This window comes from Hylobates moloch, unplaced genomic scaffold (genome assembly GCF_009828535.3).
Source record: "Hylobates moloch isolate HMO894 unplaced genomic scaffold, HMol_V3 SCAFFOLD_1, whole genome shotgun sequence".
NCBI classification, from domain to species: domain Eukaryota; kingdom Metazoa; phylum Chordata; class Mammalia; order Primates; family Hylobatidae; genus Hylobates; species Hylobates moloch.
In genome coordinates this window covers 40,268,191-40,283,738 of record NW_026652276.1, presented here as the reverse complement: position 1 = coordinate 40,283,738, position 15,548 = coordinate 40,268,191, and the positions used below count along the sequence as shown (strand labels likewise).

Genomic DNA, 15,548 nt, shown 5'->3' with positions numbered 1-15,548 from the left:
GAGGCTGAAGCAGGAGAATCACTTGAACCTGGGAGGTGGAGGTTGCAGTGAGCCAAGATTGCACCACTGCACTCCAGCCTGGGCAACAAGAGCGAAACTCCATCTCAAAAAAAAAAAAAAATTATACTCTGCTGCTTTTATTTTTTACCAAAAGACATACCATCTTTTTACAAAGGATAATGTTACATGCCTCTTGATTAATGAACTAGCGTCACTTATACCTGGTTTAGTTTATCTATTACTGGTTTATTCAAAATATAACAACTCATTTAAACTTCAGCCTTATAATTAGTAAGAAATGTGAGCACACTGAGAGAGAGTTCATGCTCTTTTACAAATACAAATTATTAATGTCTCCTCATTAAATAAAATGTGTGAAATTTGGTAAAGTCTTTGGGGAGTTTTATAAATATTTTCTACTATTTGCTAGTTTATTTTATTATTTATTTATTTTGAGACAGGATCTTGCTGTATTGCCCAGGCTGGAGTGCTGTGGCGAGATCTTGGCTCACTGCAACCTCCGCCTCCTGGGTTCAAGCGATTATTGTGCCTCAGCCTCCCAAGTAGCTGGGATTTCAGCCACATGCCACCACACTCGGCTAATTTTTGTATTTTTAGTAGAGATAGGGTTTCACCATGTTGGCCAGGCTGGTCTCGAACTCTTGACCTCAGGTGATCCACTCGCCTTGGCATCCCAAAGTGCTGGGACTACAGGCATGAGCCACCACGCCTGGCCTATTTGCTAGTTTAATAACCTTGGGGAAAGTTACTTAAACTCCCTGAACTCAGTTCCCTCAATGATTCAGTGTGGTTAATAATGGTACCTACCTCACTGTCATGGCATTGTAAGGATTAATCTCTGCCTGCATGGAGCCTGGCACAGAGCAAGCAGTGACATGGTAGCTGTTGCTATTATGATGATGATTGCTGTATTTTTATTGAAAGCCTCCACCACCCTTGATGAAAATAGCCATGAATATAAAAAAAGAAATACATTATTGAAATGTGTAGATTTTGTATAAAGGTGTTTTTTTAATACTGTTATTTTTCTACATTTTTATTCAGAAGTCTTAAATACACAGAAATGAACCTCTATATAGTTATCACTCAGTTTAAACGATGATTCAATATTTTTGCCACTTTTGTATTTTCTACCCCCAGCATTATATGTCTGTAATATTATGTCTGGAAATTATGCCATTCTACCTATAAATACTTTAGTGTACATGTCTAATGGCAGGATTGTTTTTAAAACATAATCATCATGTAAAATTAAAAATAAATTCTTAAAATCATCTAATACCATATTTGAATTTCAATACTTCTTTCAGGAATGTCATTTTACAGTTAATTTGTTCAAATCAGGATCCAAACAATATCTACATATTGCATTTGTTATCTTTTGTCTTTTTTTTTTTTTTTTTTTGAGACAGGCTCTTGCTCTGTCACCCAGTCTGAAGTGCTGTGGCACAACCATGGCTCACTGCAACCTTGACCTCCTGAACTCAAGCAATTCTCCCACCTCAGCCTTCCCAGTTGCTAGGATCACAGGTGCGTGCCACCACATCTGGCTAATTTTTTCAGTTTTTGTAGAGATGGGGTCTCACTATGTTACCCAGGCTGGTCTTGAACTCCTAGATCAAGCAATTGTCCCGCTTCGACCTCTCAAAGTGTTGGGATTACAGGCGTGAGCTGCTGGGCCTGGCCCTTAAGTCTTTTAAATTCTCTTCATTTTCTTCTTATTTAATGCCATTGATTTGTTAGAGAAATCTGTTAGAGATTTTTGTCCTTCCTGATTTGCCTATTTGATTCCTTGTGGTGTTATTTAACTTGTGTCCTCCATGTTTCTTGTAATTTGGTTTTAGAGCTAGAAACTTTATTAGATTCTGGCTTAATTGTTTTCTTTTGTCAAAAATACATCACAGATGGTGCTATATGTCCCATTCCATCATAACAGGAGGCACATAATATCTGGATGTCCCAAATTTAGTGAAGCTAAGACTGATCAGTGGGCTCAGATAGTGTCAGCCTGACCCCTTCATTGCAAAGTTCCTCATCAATCCTCCACCTAATGATTTTAGCATCCATTAATGATTGTTTTCTTAGATCATTGCATTAGAGATGCCATGATAGTAATATTTCTATTTCTATCCCTTCTTCTGCGTTTATTAGCTGGAATTCTCCCATAAGGAAAAAATTTTCCCTCATTAAGTATTTTATAATCTTGAAAAAATAATTTATATAGAAAATACCAAAAATACTTGACTTTTCTCCTTTATTAATATTCAGAGTAATAAGTTTGTAAACTAGAAACCTTCAAGTGACCACTTTTGTTTAGAATTACTGTAAAGTTATAGATTTTTCGCATTCCCTGTGTTTCAATCCATTGCAGTTATTATTCTTTTTGCTACTCAAATTGCCCAATCTTAAGCCAATGGGAGTCCCTTTCAGGTTGGCTCTCATATCCTTTTGACAGGACTCCAACTGGCTCAAGATGAGCCTAGGACATCTTTCTTGATAACTTCGTTGTTTTCTGGCAAGAAAGATATCCCAGGCTCATTTGTTGAGTTCATACTCCAGACCTGGAATCTGGAATCCACCATTTCTCCACGGATATTTAGCTCTTTCTTGTTAGTGGAAAATGGTGTTAAGAGACCAAAATTGGAGCAGTAGGGCTGCTCATAGCTATTGAGTTGTCATTGCTTCTAGGTCTTTTTGGTTGACAGAGCTTTTTTTAAACAAATAAAAACCATAAGTTTTTATTTCCAAGTCAAATTTAAGATCACATAATTTTTACTTGATTTCTTTGATTTGATATTTATGTCTATTTTCTCTCATGCTGAAAAGTTTGGTTTCCAATGGCATTAACATAATTGCTCACTAGTTTTAACCTAAGATATGCCTATAATAATGATGGGGTTCAGAATATGCTACCCCCAAGTATGGCACGTTGATATTTGAGAAAACAGCAGAAGCAGGAAAGTCATTCTCATCTTCCCATCTTCCTCTCATCCCTTCTCCCTGAAAGCAGGTCATAAAATCTAGCTGACTTCCCACTACAGTAGGTCATAAGACCTCAACTCCAGAGATAAGTTTCCTATACCCCGTAAAAAGCAATATCATTATCCTTGAAGACACACAGACACCAAGAATAATCTGAACAAACAGGTCTTACTAAGTTCTCCCCAGTTTCTTACCATTAGATCAGACCCTTTTGTCCTCCAGTCATGTTTCTTCACAATTATCTACTTTTCTTCATCAAGCTTAGCATAAAAATACAGATTTCCCTATTTGTTTGGGTCTTCATTTCTGAAGGCTCCTGTGTTGTGTAAACTTGCATTAAATAAATTTGTGTGCTTTTCTCTTGTTAATCTGTCTATTGGTATATGGATGTCATCCATGAACCTAGAGATGGGTGAGAAATCTTTTTTCCTCTACAATAGATTTAAAATAATAGTAATAATATTGCTACTATTGGTAAGATTACTACTACACTTTTTTTATTTGTTATTTTTATTTTTTGGGATGGGGTCTCACCATGTTACCCAGGCTGATCTCCAACTCCTGGGCTCAAGCAATCCTCCCACCTTGGCCTCCCAGAATGTCGAGATTACAGGTGTGAGCCACCGTGCCTGACCCTGACTATACTTTATTTCCCTTCATTTCTTTGCCACCAAATATTGTTCTGCATTTTGCTTTTTTAACTTAACAATATATTTTGGTCATCACTCCATGTCATTATATATAGATCTCCTTTCTTTTAACAGCTGCATATTACTCCATTGTGTGGACATATATGAATTATTTTCAATGTTTATAACATAGATTTTACATTATTTTTCATATTATCTGTTGAATGCTGTGATAATCAACATATTCTAGAAATGTTATATTTGGCTAAATTTAATAAAGATAGAATGCAAAGATTGGAAAAAAATGGCAACTCTTAACTAAACATAGTAGTTTGAATTCACACCACTTGAGAAAGGAAAAAGAACTCCAAAAATGTGGTAGGTGGAGAAGCTAGCCTGAAATGATCAGTAACCTAAAATGTTTACTGCCAATTTAAAAAGTGGCTACCATTTTTGTCTTAACACAAATTCCCTGAAAACAGAGCCTGAAGCAAAAGGGTGCGGGGTGGGGGCGGGGTTGTAGGGGCAGTTTGTGCAATCCTAGGGAAGTAGAAGTGAGGAGAAGGAGAGAGCAAATATTAGGATTATTAGGTTGGTGCAAGAGTAATTGCAGTTTTTGCCCTTGAAAGTAATGGTAAAACTGTAATTACTTTAGGATCAACCTTATAAATGGAAGATTTTTTTTCCCTTTCTTTTTTGCTTTCTTTCATCTTTCATCTCTCTCTCTTTTTTTTTTTTGAGACAGGGTCTCACTCTTTTGCCCAGGATGAAGTGCGTGATGCAATCATAGCTCACTGCAACCTCAAACTCCCAGCCTCAAGTGACACTCCCCAAACGGAGCATGTTTCTGAGCTGATCTCAGCTCCACAACATCTCTGGTTTCCCAATGGTGGAAGCACGCTCCGTGGAACTTCCTGCAGTTCTGGATTGTATCACCTGGCCCTTGCAAGCAGTTGCGAGAGAAGCCTGAGCCTCTCTGGCTCTTGGTCTATTTAGGCTGGTGGGTAAGCACAAGGGTTTCTCCTGGTCAGTCAGCTTCATGTGTTGGGGCTCCTTGTCCTATGACGGGGGGAGGTGGCAGCAACAATGAGTGCGCTTCAAGACCCCAGAAATGGCCTCTGTTGCTATGATGGCGACCAGGCTGCTAAAGGAGGTGCAGCCAAGCCAATCTGGAGTGGTTCACAAGCTGAGCCTAATGCACAATGATAAATGAAATCATCTAAGTCTTGTCCTTCAGAAATCTTTCAGAACAAAAGCTATTTCTGACACAGCAAGAAAACATCTTAAGAAGTCATCAGATATTTTTCCTTGGCTTTAAACAAGACTATAAAGCCAGTGTGGTTGCACACACCTGTAGTTTCAGCTATTTGGGAGGCAGAGGTGGGAGGATGCTTGAGCCCAGGAGTTCTAGGCAGGTACACGGTGCATGCCTGTGAATAGCTTCTGCACTCCAGCCTGAGCAAGAAAGCAAGACCCTGTCTCTGGAAGAAAAAAAAAAAAGTAGCTAATTCTAGTATCTAAACATAGCAATTTACACCTTTAATAATCAGGCTATAGGCCAATGCTGTGGCTCACACGTGTATTCCCAGCACTTTGGGAGGCAGGAGTATCACTTGAGCCCAGGAGTTGGAGACAAGCCTACGCAACATAGTGAAACCTCTGTCTGTACAAATAATAAAAAAATTTTCCAAGCATGGTGGCGTGCACCCCCAGTTCCAGCTATTTGGGAGGCTGAGGTAGGAGGAATGCTTGAAGCCAGGAGTTGAAGACAAGCCTGGGCAACATAGTGAGACCCTGTGTCTATAAAAAATAATTAGCTGGTTGTCTTGGCACAGGCCTGCAGCTAGCTACTTGGAAGACTGAGGTGGGAGGATCACCGAGCCCAGGAGGCTGAGGCTGCAGTGAACGGTGATTGCCCAGCTGGACTCCAGCCTGGGAGACAGAGGGAGACCCTGTTTCCAAAAAAAAAATGCAAGAAAAGACATCATAAACTTGACCTGGGACATAACTTTTATGTGATGAAATTCACAATCTTTTAGGAAGAAATTAGCATTTCTGATAAAATGTATTATAATTATATTATTATAAATTCAAATGGAATTAAATATTCTGAGAAACTAGCTTCTCACTCTCTCAGTTGTCAGTCAAAACTAATGGTCTTTGGCCGGGTGCAGTGGCTAACGCCTGTAATCCCAGCACTTTGGGAGGCCAAGGCAGATGGATCACAAGGTCAGGAGATCGAGACCATCCTGGCTAACACGGTGAAACCTCATCTCTACTAAAAATACAAAAAATTAGCCAGGTGTGGTGCCAGACGCCTGTAGTCCCAGCTACTCAGGAGGCTGAGGCAGGAGAATGGCGTGAACCCGGGAGGCTGAGCTTGCAGTGAGCCGAGATCGTGCCACTGCACTCCAGCCTACTCAACAGTGCGAGACTCTGTCTCAAAAAAAAAAAAAAAAAAAAGTTGAATGGTCTTTGAGCCACGTAGTCTTCCTTTTCTTCTTCTTCTTTTTCTTTTTTTTCAAAAAATATCTCTAGATTGAATCTTGGAATTGGCTTAAGTCTCTTCTCTTGTGGCAATTTTGAAATGAAAAAATACATGCTCATAATTAAATTACCTGAACATTTTAAAAAACCATCATGAGGTTCAAATATCAAATATTCGTAAATATTGTTGTGATAATAGACATGACTCTTATTTTTTCCCTTAATAATGATTGAGTGTTTATACATCCTCCATTCTGTCTCACTCTATGATTAGTACATTATAGTGGCAATAATCTTAGGAATCTAACAGAGAAAAATGTTGCATTTGAAGACTACAGACTGCAAACCAATTTAAGCCAGATTCCTTGACATGTCATGCTATTAATATAGTACTTACATATAGTAAACATTAATTACATATATGTGGAAGGAAGCAAGCAAGAAAGGAAGAAAGTATTTCATTCAAACTCCTCTCTCTCCATCACCATTGGCTAATATCATCATTTGTATAGTTAAGAACAACATAGGTGCTCACCACATAGTTTTTGAATAAATGAATGAATGGCAACCCTTCTAAGACTATTGGATACACTATTGTTTGAAGGCAAAGAGATGGAGTAGATATCTTCAAGTTTCTTCCTGTTTTATGATTCTGTGGTTTCTTTGACTACTAAAAGTTAGCTAGGTAGCAAATTTGTTTTAAAGTCTGAAAACTAAAATGCTTTCAGATAAAAGGTAGGGAGAAAAATACTCCTCAACATGTCCACTTTAGCACCAGGAAAACCTAATATCAATATCACTATCAATTATATCATATAAATATCATTACATAGATAAGCAATGTCAATCCCTAAAAACTATGTATACCAATAGCACTAACTTGTGGCCAGAACAAGAACCTTAACTGTGCCAAATTTTATTCTGTTCAATAGCAGCTGCCTCGTTTTCAATTGTGCACATCTGAAGGCAAGCAATCCCTGTCTGATGTGGAGTTTCTTGCACTGATAAGGAAAAACTGCTGAAGTTGTGAGGCTGCTCCAGGCAGAGCCATCATGTGAGTCATATGAAAGCTCCACGCTGCTGACCTCTGGCAAAAAGGGAGAGAACGAGGATAGGAGAGGCAGTGGGGGAAAGGTTCAAGTGCGGGTTTTCTCCTTGAACCCGGAAGATTATGGGTCAAGAGCTGTGTGCAAAGACTGTACAGCCTGGATGCAGCTGCTATCGTTGTTCAGAGGGAGGCGAGGCACACAGCTGTCGGAGGAGTCAGCCTGAGACCATGGAGGCTGCGTTCAAGGTATTTGTATCCCAGGAGGAGAGCATCTTTCTCTATTGATAAACCAAGGAGTTCAGACACTCCCTTTTTGTAGCGGGGTCTGATTCTTCTGCGGTAGGTCTAAACCAATAAAATGAAAATTCTATTAAAGTCACAGAAAATTTATGGCTGTAGTTATCAAATTTGGGGAATTTCTTGTAAACCAAAAGGGAAAAATAATCCTTGGCTTTGGGCTGCACGAAACTCACTTGGCTTGAAGTAGAGAAAGTAGTTCTCTCAAAATCTCTAAGGTCCTAAATTACAGAGCTGAAACTTAAAAGGCAAGCTGCAGTATTAGTTGGTATGCTATGGATTCAAAACTTTAGTAATTAGTTCATGATTATTAGCAATGCCATAGATTATTCCCCTACAGCAATAAATTAAGTGGACATGGAAAAAAAAAAAAGCCAGACTCAAACAGAAAAAAGTTGGAAAACATCCATCAAAGAGATTTAGGTTAACCTAAATGTTAAAGACACATTTTTAGGTGAAGAAAGAATGTAGTATTTCAGGAGTTGATACCATTATGGTCTTTTTCAGGGATCTTTCAAGAAAAGTGCCTTTTGGGGGTACAGGAAGCTTAGAAAACATTTGAAGAGTGAAAATGAGGCAAATAAAGAAAAAATGGTTTTACCAGGCACTGAATCTTTACTTTGCATAAATTTTATTTCTGCTCTTTCTTTTTTCTCTAGCTAACAGACCTAAAAGAAGCATCATGTTCCATGACTTCATTTCACCCCAGGGGACTTCAAGCTGTCCGTGCCCAGAAGTTCAAGAGTAAAAGGCCACGGAGTAACAGTGATTCTTTTCAGGAAGAGGATCTGAGGCAGGGTTTTCAGTGGGTGAGTGAGCAGCCGATGTTGATCAAGAATAATTTAATGTGTGCTTGTCTAGGGAAGCCGGCCCTTACTTTCAGGGCAATTATTGAGCGAGCCTTCCCAAGTCTGCTCTGGCAATGCTCTCTAATTTCCCTGGGGAAAAAAAGTCAACACTAAAAAAAAGTGCTCTTTCTCTCTTCCCTTTCACCCACTCCTTTTCCCCATTCCCCTAGAGCAGAGGAAGAGCCTCCCTTTTGGGGCAGCCTCATCTTACTTGAACTTGGAGAAGCTGGGCGAAGGCTCTTATGCTACAGTTTACAAGGGGATTAGCAGGTGAGTGACACATAGCTGGGAGAGACTTTAGAGATGAGGGTCCTGCCCCCCCAGTTTCACATTATAAAGCCAGGTGAGACATCATAGAAGTTCATAGCACTCAGGACCTATGCAAGACACTATGGCCAATAGGGAGAGAGACATGATGACTTAAACAGCCTTGAAAGAAAAACAAACCTGCCCTGCCCTAATTAAAATCAGCCCACTTAAATGTTTATCAGCCTTTCCCTTCTTGCATTCAATTCAGAGAATTCAAAGAAAATAGACGTTCTCTACTACTGACCCAAAGAACAATTACCACTCTTCAGGCCGGTAGGAGGCACAGTTGGTAAAGCGTCTCTAACAGGTTTTTTATATCCCTCCCTAAATCACAATGACAGAAGTTTGTAATGGCAACCTGGAATTTGCTGCTTCATTCCTCCACCTGGCCTTTATAGAAGAAACTGAAGTTGGTTTCTGCAAATTATGGTACATGCAAAAGATAACAAATCCTAGATTTTTTTATACTTGCAAAATACACAAAATGTCTGGAGAATAAAAATACTGCTTATCCAAAAGCTAAGTACTAATTTTGGTAAACAACCAACTTTGTTAAATATATGTAAAAGATCCATCAATTCCCCTTTTAGTCAAGGTGGGAAAGTTGGAAGGTCGCTTTTTTCTTTATGTTACTCCAATAGAGAGAAAAGTAATGGCTCAATAGTGGTTAAATATTAATTTTAAAAATATAGCTGATCCGAGTGCAGCGGTGTTTACAACTACTTGATCACAACCAGTTACAGATTTCTTTGTTCCTTCTCCACTCCCACTGCTTCACTTAACTGGCCAAAAACAAAAAAAAGAAAAAAGAAAAATTTTATATAACTACTATAAGACTATTTATTATTTATCTTAGTATTTATGCTGTTATTATTATTTTTACATGTTAAAACAGGATTGTAGGGGACATACAATTTTATTTCATTTTATTATTTACCTATTTATTTATTTTGGAATGGAAACTCTGTCACCCAGGCTGGAGTGCAATGGTGCGATCTCAGATCACTGCAACCTCCACCTCCTGTGTTCAAGCAACTCTCCTGCCCCTGACCCTTTATACTTTCTTACTCTGTTTTAGTCATGGTGTACATTAATTTTTTTTAATGCTGAGAACATCTGCAATAAAGGACCACATTTTATTTTATTCTAACCTTCCTCATATCAATTTGGCCATGGTAACTGTTTCAAGGTGGCTCAGAATGGGGGCACCCTAGAACATACTTGGATACGTGGGCCCCATGGACACTCCTGATCTTCTGAGTTCTGACTTTGATTGTTCTGCACAGACCTTTCCAGCCCAAAGTTTACACAGAATTCACTTATCTTGTCTTCTAGTTACTGTATGTTTTCTTTTTCATTTAACTCTTTCATCTACTGGGAATTTATATTGTATATTCACAATTATCCCAGCTCCATTTATTAGATTTTCTTTTCTCTGATGGTTTGAAATGCTGCCATGATTATATATTAGATCTCACGAATACTTGAAATTCTTTCTGTTCTAATCTTTTAAAAATCATGTTTCCTTAATCTATCTTTTCTTATATTTGTGCTGCATGATTTTAATTATTGTTGCTTTAGACTATTTTTAGAATATATCAAAACTCTAAGTTAGAGAATTATTGACATCTTTGCATTATTAGATCTTCTAATACAAATATCCTGTAAATATCTAATACAACAGTCTCTGGAATGGTCATTGTACAAGACCCTATAGAATCCCTACCCTCCATTCCCCAGCACACACTCAGCTCCTCCTTGTCCTCATCTCCTTCCCCTCTTCTGCTTCAATGCCAGACTGCTCCTGCCTCAGTCAAGGACTTTTAACTTGCTGTTCCCTCTGCCTGGAGCTGCCTTCCACTGTTCATAAACACAGCTGACTCCTCCCCTCCATCAGATTCCTGGTTCAAGTGTTACTTATTTATAAAACTGTAGTCTCAGCTACCCAGGAGGCTGAGGCAGGAGAATCACTTGAGCTTTGGAGGCAGAGGTTGCAGTGAGCTGAGATTGGCACCACTGCACTCTAGCCTGGGTGAGAATGACACTGTCTCAAAAAAAAAAAAAAAAAGCATTTTCTCTTATAGACATTATTTGCCAAAAAACTTTTTGCAGGGTTTGGGGGAGAATTTCACAGAACCATGTTCTGAGGAAAATACTTACATCATAAAACTTTAAAACAAAATTTCAAAGACATGATAAGGCAAACAAAAGAAACTGGGGAAAAGTATATGCAAAATAGTTCAATAAAAAGGTGGGCAAATCGGCAAATCACAAGAAAAACAGAAAAGATCCATAAACTTATGAAAAGTCAGTTTCACATATGGTTAAATAAATATAAATTAAAATGTGATAAACTTTTTACCTTTCAAATAGGCCAAAAAAATGAAGATGAAAGCAAAAAGCCAACCCACATGATAGGGCTATGTCAGAGGGACGCAGGAGCCAAGTGAAAGAGCTTCTAAAGGACAAAGCAGCAAAAATTTGAGCAACCAAAAAAAGTGGTATTAAATTATAACCCAAAGTATAAAATAAATATCTATGAGTCCATACTGATATAAATAAATGATTCAATACATTAACAAATGGGAGAGAAGAAACAAATCTCTCATGCCAAATAAATACAAATAATTTATGTAGATAATATACCTTCAAAGAGGTACAGCATAACTCTCCACTCCTTAAGTGTGGGTCATTCATAGTGGCATTTCTCTAAAAGTACAGTATGAAAAAGGGGGAAAAAGAGTAACTTTAGGGTAGAGAAACCTGACCAACACTATCTCAGACAGGTGACTAAAGTCAGCATCAAAAGTCATAAATCATGATGATGGTATGCACTCTTTTTTTTTTTTTTTTCCAGATGGAATCTCACTCTGTTGCCCAGGCTGGGGTGCAGTGGCGCAACCTCGGCTCACTGCAACCTCCGGCTCCCGGGTTCAAGCGATTCTCCTCTCTCAGCCTCCAGAGTAGCTGGGATCACAGGCGTGTGCCACCATACCCGACTAATTTTTTGTATTTTAGTAGAGACGGGGTTTCACCATGTTGCCCAGGCTGGTCTCAAACTCCCCAGCTCAGGCAATCCACCCGCCTCAACCTCCCAAAGTGCTGGGATTACAGGCGTGAGCCACTGCGCCGGGCTGATGGTATGCACTCTTAATATGATATGATAAAGATGGTACTTTACCTCCCCCAAATCCATAACCCAGTCTAATCATAAGAGAAATATCAGAAAAGTTCCAAAAGAGGGGAGTCCTACCCAATACTTGACTAGTACTCCTCAAAACTGTCAAGGTCGTCAAAAACAAAGAAAGTCTGGGAAACTGTCATAGTCAAGAGGAGCCTAAGAAGACAGGACAGCTAAATATAATCCTGAATGAGATCCTGGACCAAAAAAAAGACATTAGGTAAAAACTAAAGAAATCTTAATAAACGATGGACTTTAGTTAGTAATAATGTGCCAATATTTTAAATTAATTATAACAAATGTATCATATTAATGTAAGATGTTAACAATAGAGGAAACTAAATGAGAGATAGATGGGAACTTTCTGTACTGCATTCTCAGTTTTTCTGTAAATCTAGAACTGTTTTAAAAAATGAAGCCCAAAAGCCCCCAAAACAAAACCTGCCCCATGTTGGTGAGGGAGCATGAGAATGGCCATTCGCATGACCAGGTAGTGTACTCCATGGGACAGTTTGGGAACATGAGTGCAAATCAATAAAAACATGTGCATTACGTACCCTTTGTTTCAGCAATTCTGCCACTGCTTTAAGGAAGTAATTGGGGTTTTGTGAAAAGATTTGTCAACAAGTACGATCATCACAGTATTTTTATAATAGCCCAAAGCTAGAAACAATGGAAAGGCATTTGAAATTGGCTAAATACAGTGTAGTACATTTATGTGATGAATTTTTTTTTTTTTTTTTTTTTTGAGACGGAGTCTTGCTCTGTCGCCCAAGCTGGAGTGCAGTGGCACGATCTTGGCTCACTGCAAGCTCCACTTCCCAGGTTCATGCCATTCTCCTGCCTCAGCCTCCCGAGTAGCTGGGACTACAGGTGCCCACCACCACACCCGGCTAATTTTTTGTATTTTTAGTAGAGACGGGGTTTCACCGTGTTAGGCAGGATGTTCTCAATCTCCTGACCTCGTGAACCACCAGCCTTGCCTTCCCAAAGTGCTGGGATTACAGGTGTGAGCCACCGCGCCCGGCCTGATGAAATGTTAAATCTTTATTAAATATCGGATTGTACAAGAATGAACTATAAGAGAAAAGTTACACGGAGGAGAAAAGGTTACTAACTATATGATTTTAATCCCACTGTATTAAGAACAATGGATTTATACCTGCATTAAAATCTCTTCTCTATTCTCAGCACTTAGCTGATATCATGAATAAAATGATGAATAAGGGGAGAGTAGGAGGAAATGAAGAGAGATAATGGTGTGGCCTGGGAAGATCAGGTAGCACTTAGAAGCCCGCTGCAAGAATTTGGCTTTTATTCTAAGTAACGCATGGAGATATGGTGGCTTTTGAACAGAAAAGTGACTTGTCCTGATTGTCATTTGAAAAGTATACCTCCAACTACTCTGCTGAGAGTAAATAGTAGGAGTGCAAGTGTCTCAGCAGGGAAACTGTTAGAAGACCACTACAAGGCTGGGCATGGTGGCTCACACCTGTAATCCCAGCACTTTGGGAGCCTGAGGTGGGCAGATCACCTGAGGTCAGGAGTTTGAGACCAGCCTGGCCAACATGGCGAAACCCCATCTCTGCTAAAAATACAAAAATTAGCCAGGTGTGGTGGGGGTCCCCTGTAATCCCAGCTACTCGGGAGGCTGAGGCAGGAGAATTGCCTGAACTCAGGAGGCGGAGGTTGCAATGAGCCGAGATCATGCCACTGTACTCCAGCCTGGGCAACAGAGCGAGATTCTGTCTCAAAAAAAAAAAAACAAAAAAACACTACAATAAGTCAGATGAAAAATAATAATAAGCTCCAAATTTTCTATAATGGACATATATATATCACTTTAGCAAAGAGGGAAAATGCTTTGCAATATATATGTTATGTATGTATTGATACATGTTAAACTTTTTATTTTGAGAAAATTATAGATTTATATGCTAGAATATATTTTGAAGCGAAAGTGCTTTTGTTAAGCCATCTTTGGTATAAATTGCTGCTTTGAACCAATAAGTGTGTGCCCCTCAATCCCTCTCTTCTAGAATAAATGGACAACTAGTGGCTTTAAAAGTCATCAGCATGAATGCAGAGGAAGGAGTCCCATTTACAGCTATCCGAGAAGGTAAGAACAGCAGAAATGGACCCAATAGATTTGTTTTGAGTCCTTGATTTGGTAAAAAATGTATTGCATTGATCCATTCAGCATCTAGTTTTGATTCTTCTGGAATACTATAATTACATTTTTATTTTTCATACAAGTTTTTCAAGAGCCTGTACACTGCTATTTTATTACTTAATTTTGAGGAAGTTGAGATTTAAAACTCTTATATCACTTGACCGAAACTATGAATTCACTGAGCAATTACTAATACTTTCCATGTGTTTGGCCTCATGCTAGGTGCTAAGGCTATACCTATATAACCTCAGAAAATTCCTATAAAAGAGAAAATATATAATCACACAAATTCTTCCTGGGAAATTTGCCTGAACATAGCATGTTGTTAGCTAGCACTTGGAGATTCTCCAGAAGGCATGCATTTTTAGTGTTCTGCCTGATTTTCTCTGTGGCCTGGACAGTACAGCAAATGGGTGAGGAACCTGGTGTCAAATGGACTTGGGTTTGCAGCACAGGTCCACCAATCACTAGTGGTATGATGTTGGGTAGGTTACTTTACCTATTTATTACTCAGTTTATTGCAGAAAGAGGATAATAGTAGTACCTATTTCATGGAGTTGTTATGAGGATTCAACAAGAATATGTATATAAAGCACTTATCACAGAGTCAATTTTTCAGAGTTCAACAAATGTTGACCATTATTATTCCATTCTTCTTTTCCTGGGTAATGTCTTATTTACCATCAAGATAACTAATACTTTATAATATAAACATCAAGAAACCAACATAGTGAAATGAATCATTAAAAATATAATTTATCAACTTTTATTGCATGAGCCATTTGAAATAAGATGATGATAGGATTGCTATGCATTTCAGCAAAATCCCAGAGAAATGGCACTTCCCCGGCCTTATTTTCTCCCACTTTTAACTACTTATCTTCTGTTCTTTACTGAGCACATGCTATATGCAGAGTATGCTGCTGGATGCTGTGATGGATAAGAAGAGAAACCCATATCTTTGTTCCATCATTTGCAGTCTTAGCAGAGCACATGATTCAAGTTACAAGTATATAAAAGACATAAATTAAGATGAGAGCAAGTTAGTCTCAGTGTGACTGATGGAGTCAGTAGATTTTGAACTGAGCTTGGAAGGATGGGTTATGGAAAAAGCAATTCAGAAAATGAGTTTATAACTGAATTTGATACCCTTTTCAAAAGTCTTTCAGAGCCCCTGGGAAATACATCATTTTGAATTTAATTGGAAGGGCCAAATGGGCTATTGGTTTAGCCAGAGATTCATCCTGGTAGGATCAGGTGCATTCTGGGAGAAGGCATGGTTTTAAGTGTTTAATATAATGGAAACTGCATTAACTAATGTACTTATTAATGGTCTCCATGAAAGGATGATCAGATTTGGAAAGAGATGTATGGATAAGTTAAAGAGTATTTGTGAACGTAATAGAAATTCCCAGGTCACCCGCATAAGAGGAAGGTTTCCTTTGTGAGCCTGAGTTTGCCAATTGCTTAAGACTGGCTTTGCTTAGATATTGCCCACAGCCAAGTTTTTCAGGTTGACATTTAACTGTAACAGTGAAACCTTTTGCCAGGTTTGCTAACAGATGGTTCTCAG

General features: G+C 38.7%; 1 protein-coding gene across 3 annotated transcripts in view; it reads left to right on the top strand.

Moving 5' to 3' along the window:
- The window catches only part of CDK15 (cyclin dependent kinase 15), a 120,905-nt gene that overhangs the window by 18,120 nt on the left and 87,237 nt on the right, over nucleotides 1-15,548 (top strand). For 2 of the 3 annotated variants that reach the window (XM_032754930.2, XM_058439689.1), the window contains exons 2-5: nucleotides 7,052-7,413; nucleotides 8,124-8,273; nucleotides 8,488-8,582; nucleotides 13,842-13,921. In XM_032754930.2, the coding sequence (XP_032610821.1) occupies nucleotides 7,291-7,413; nucleotides 8,124-8,273; nucleotides 8,488-8,582; nucleotides 13,842-13,921 (448 nt within the window). In that variant the 5' untranslated portion in view covers nucleotides 7,052-7,290. The remainder of the gene's footprint in view (nucleotides 1-7,051; nucleotides 7,414-8,123; nucleotides 8,274-8,487; nucleotides 8,583-13,841; nucleotides 13,922-15,548) is intronic. The other variant, XM_058439687.1, reaches the window with a different exon arrangement.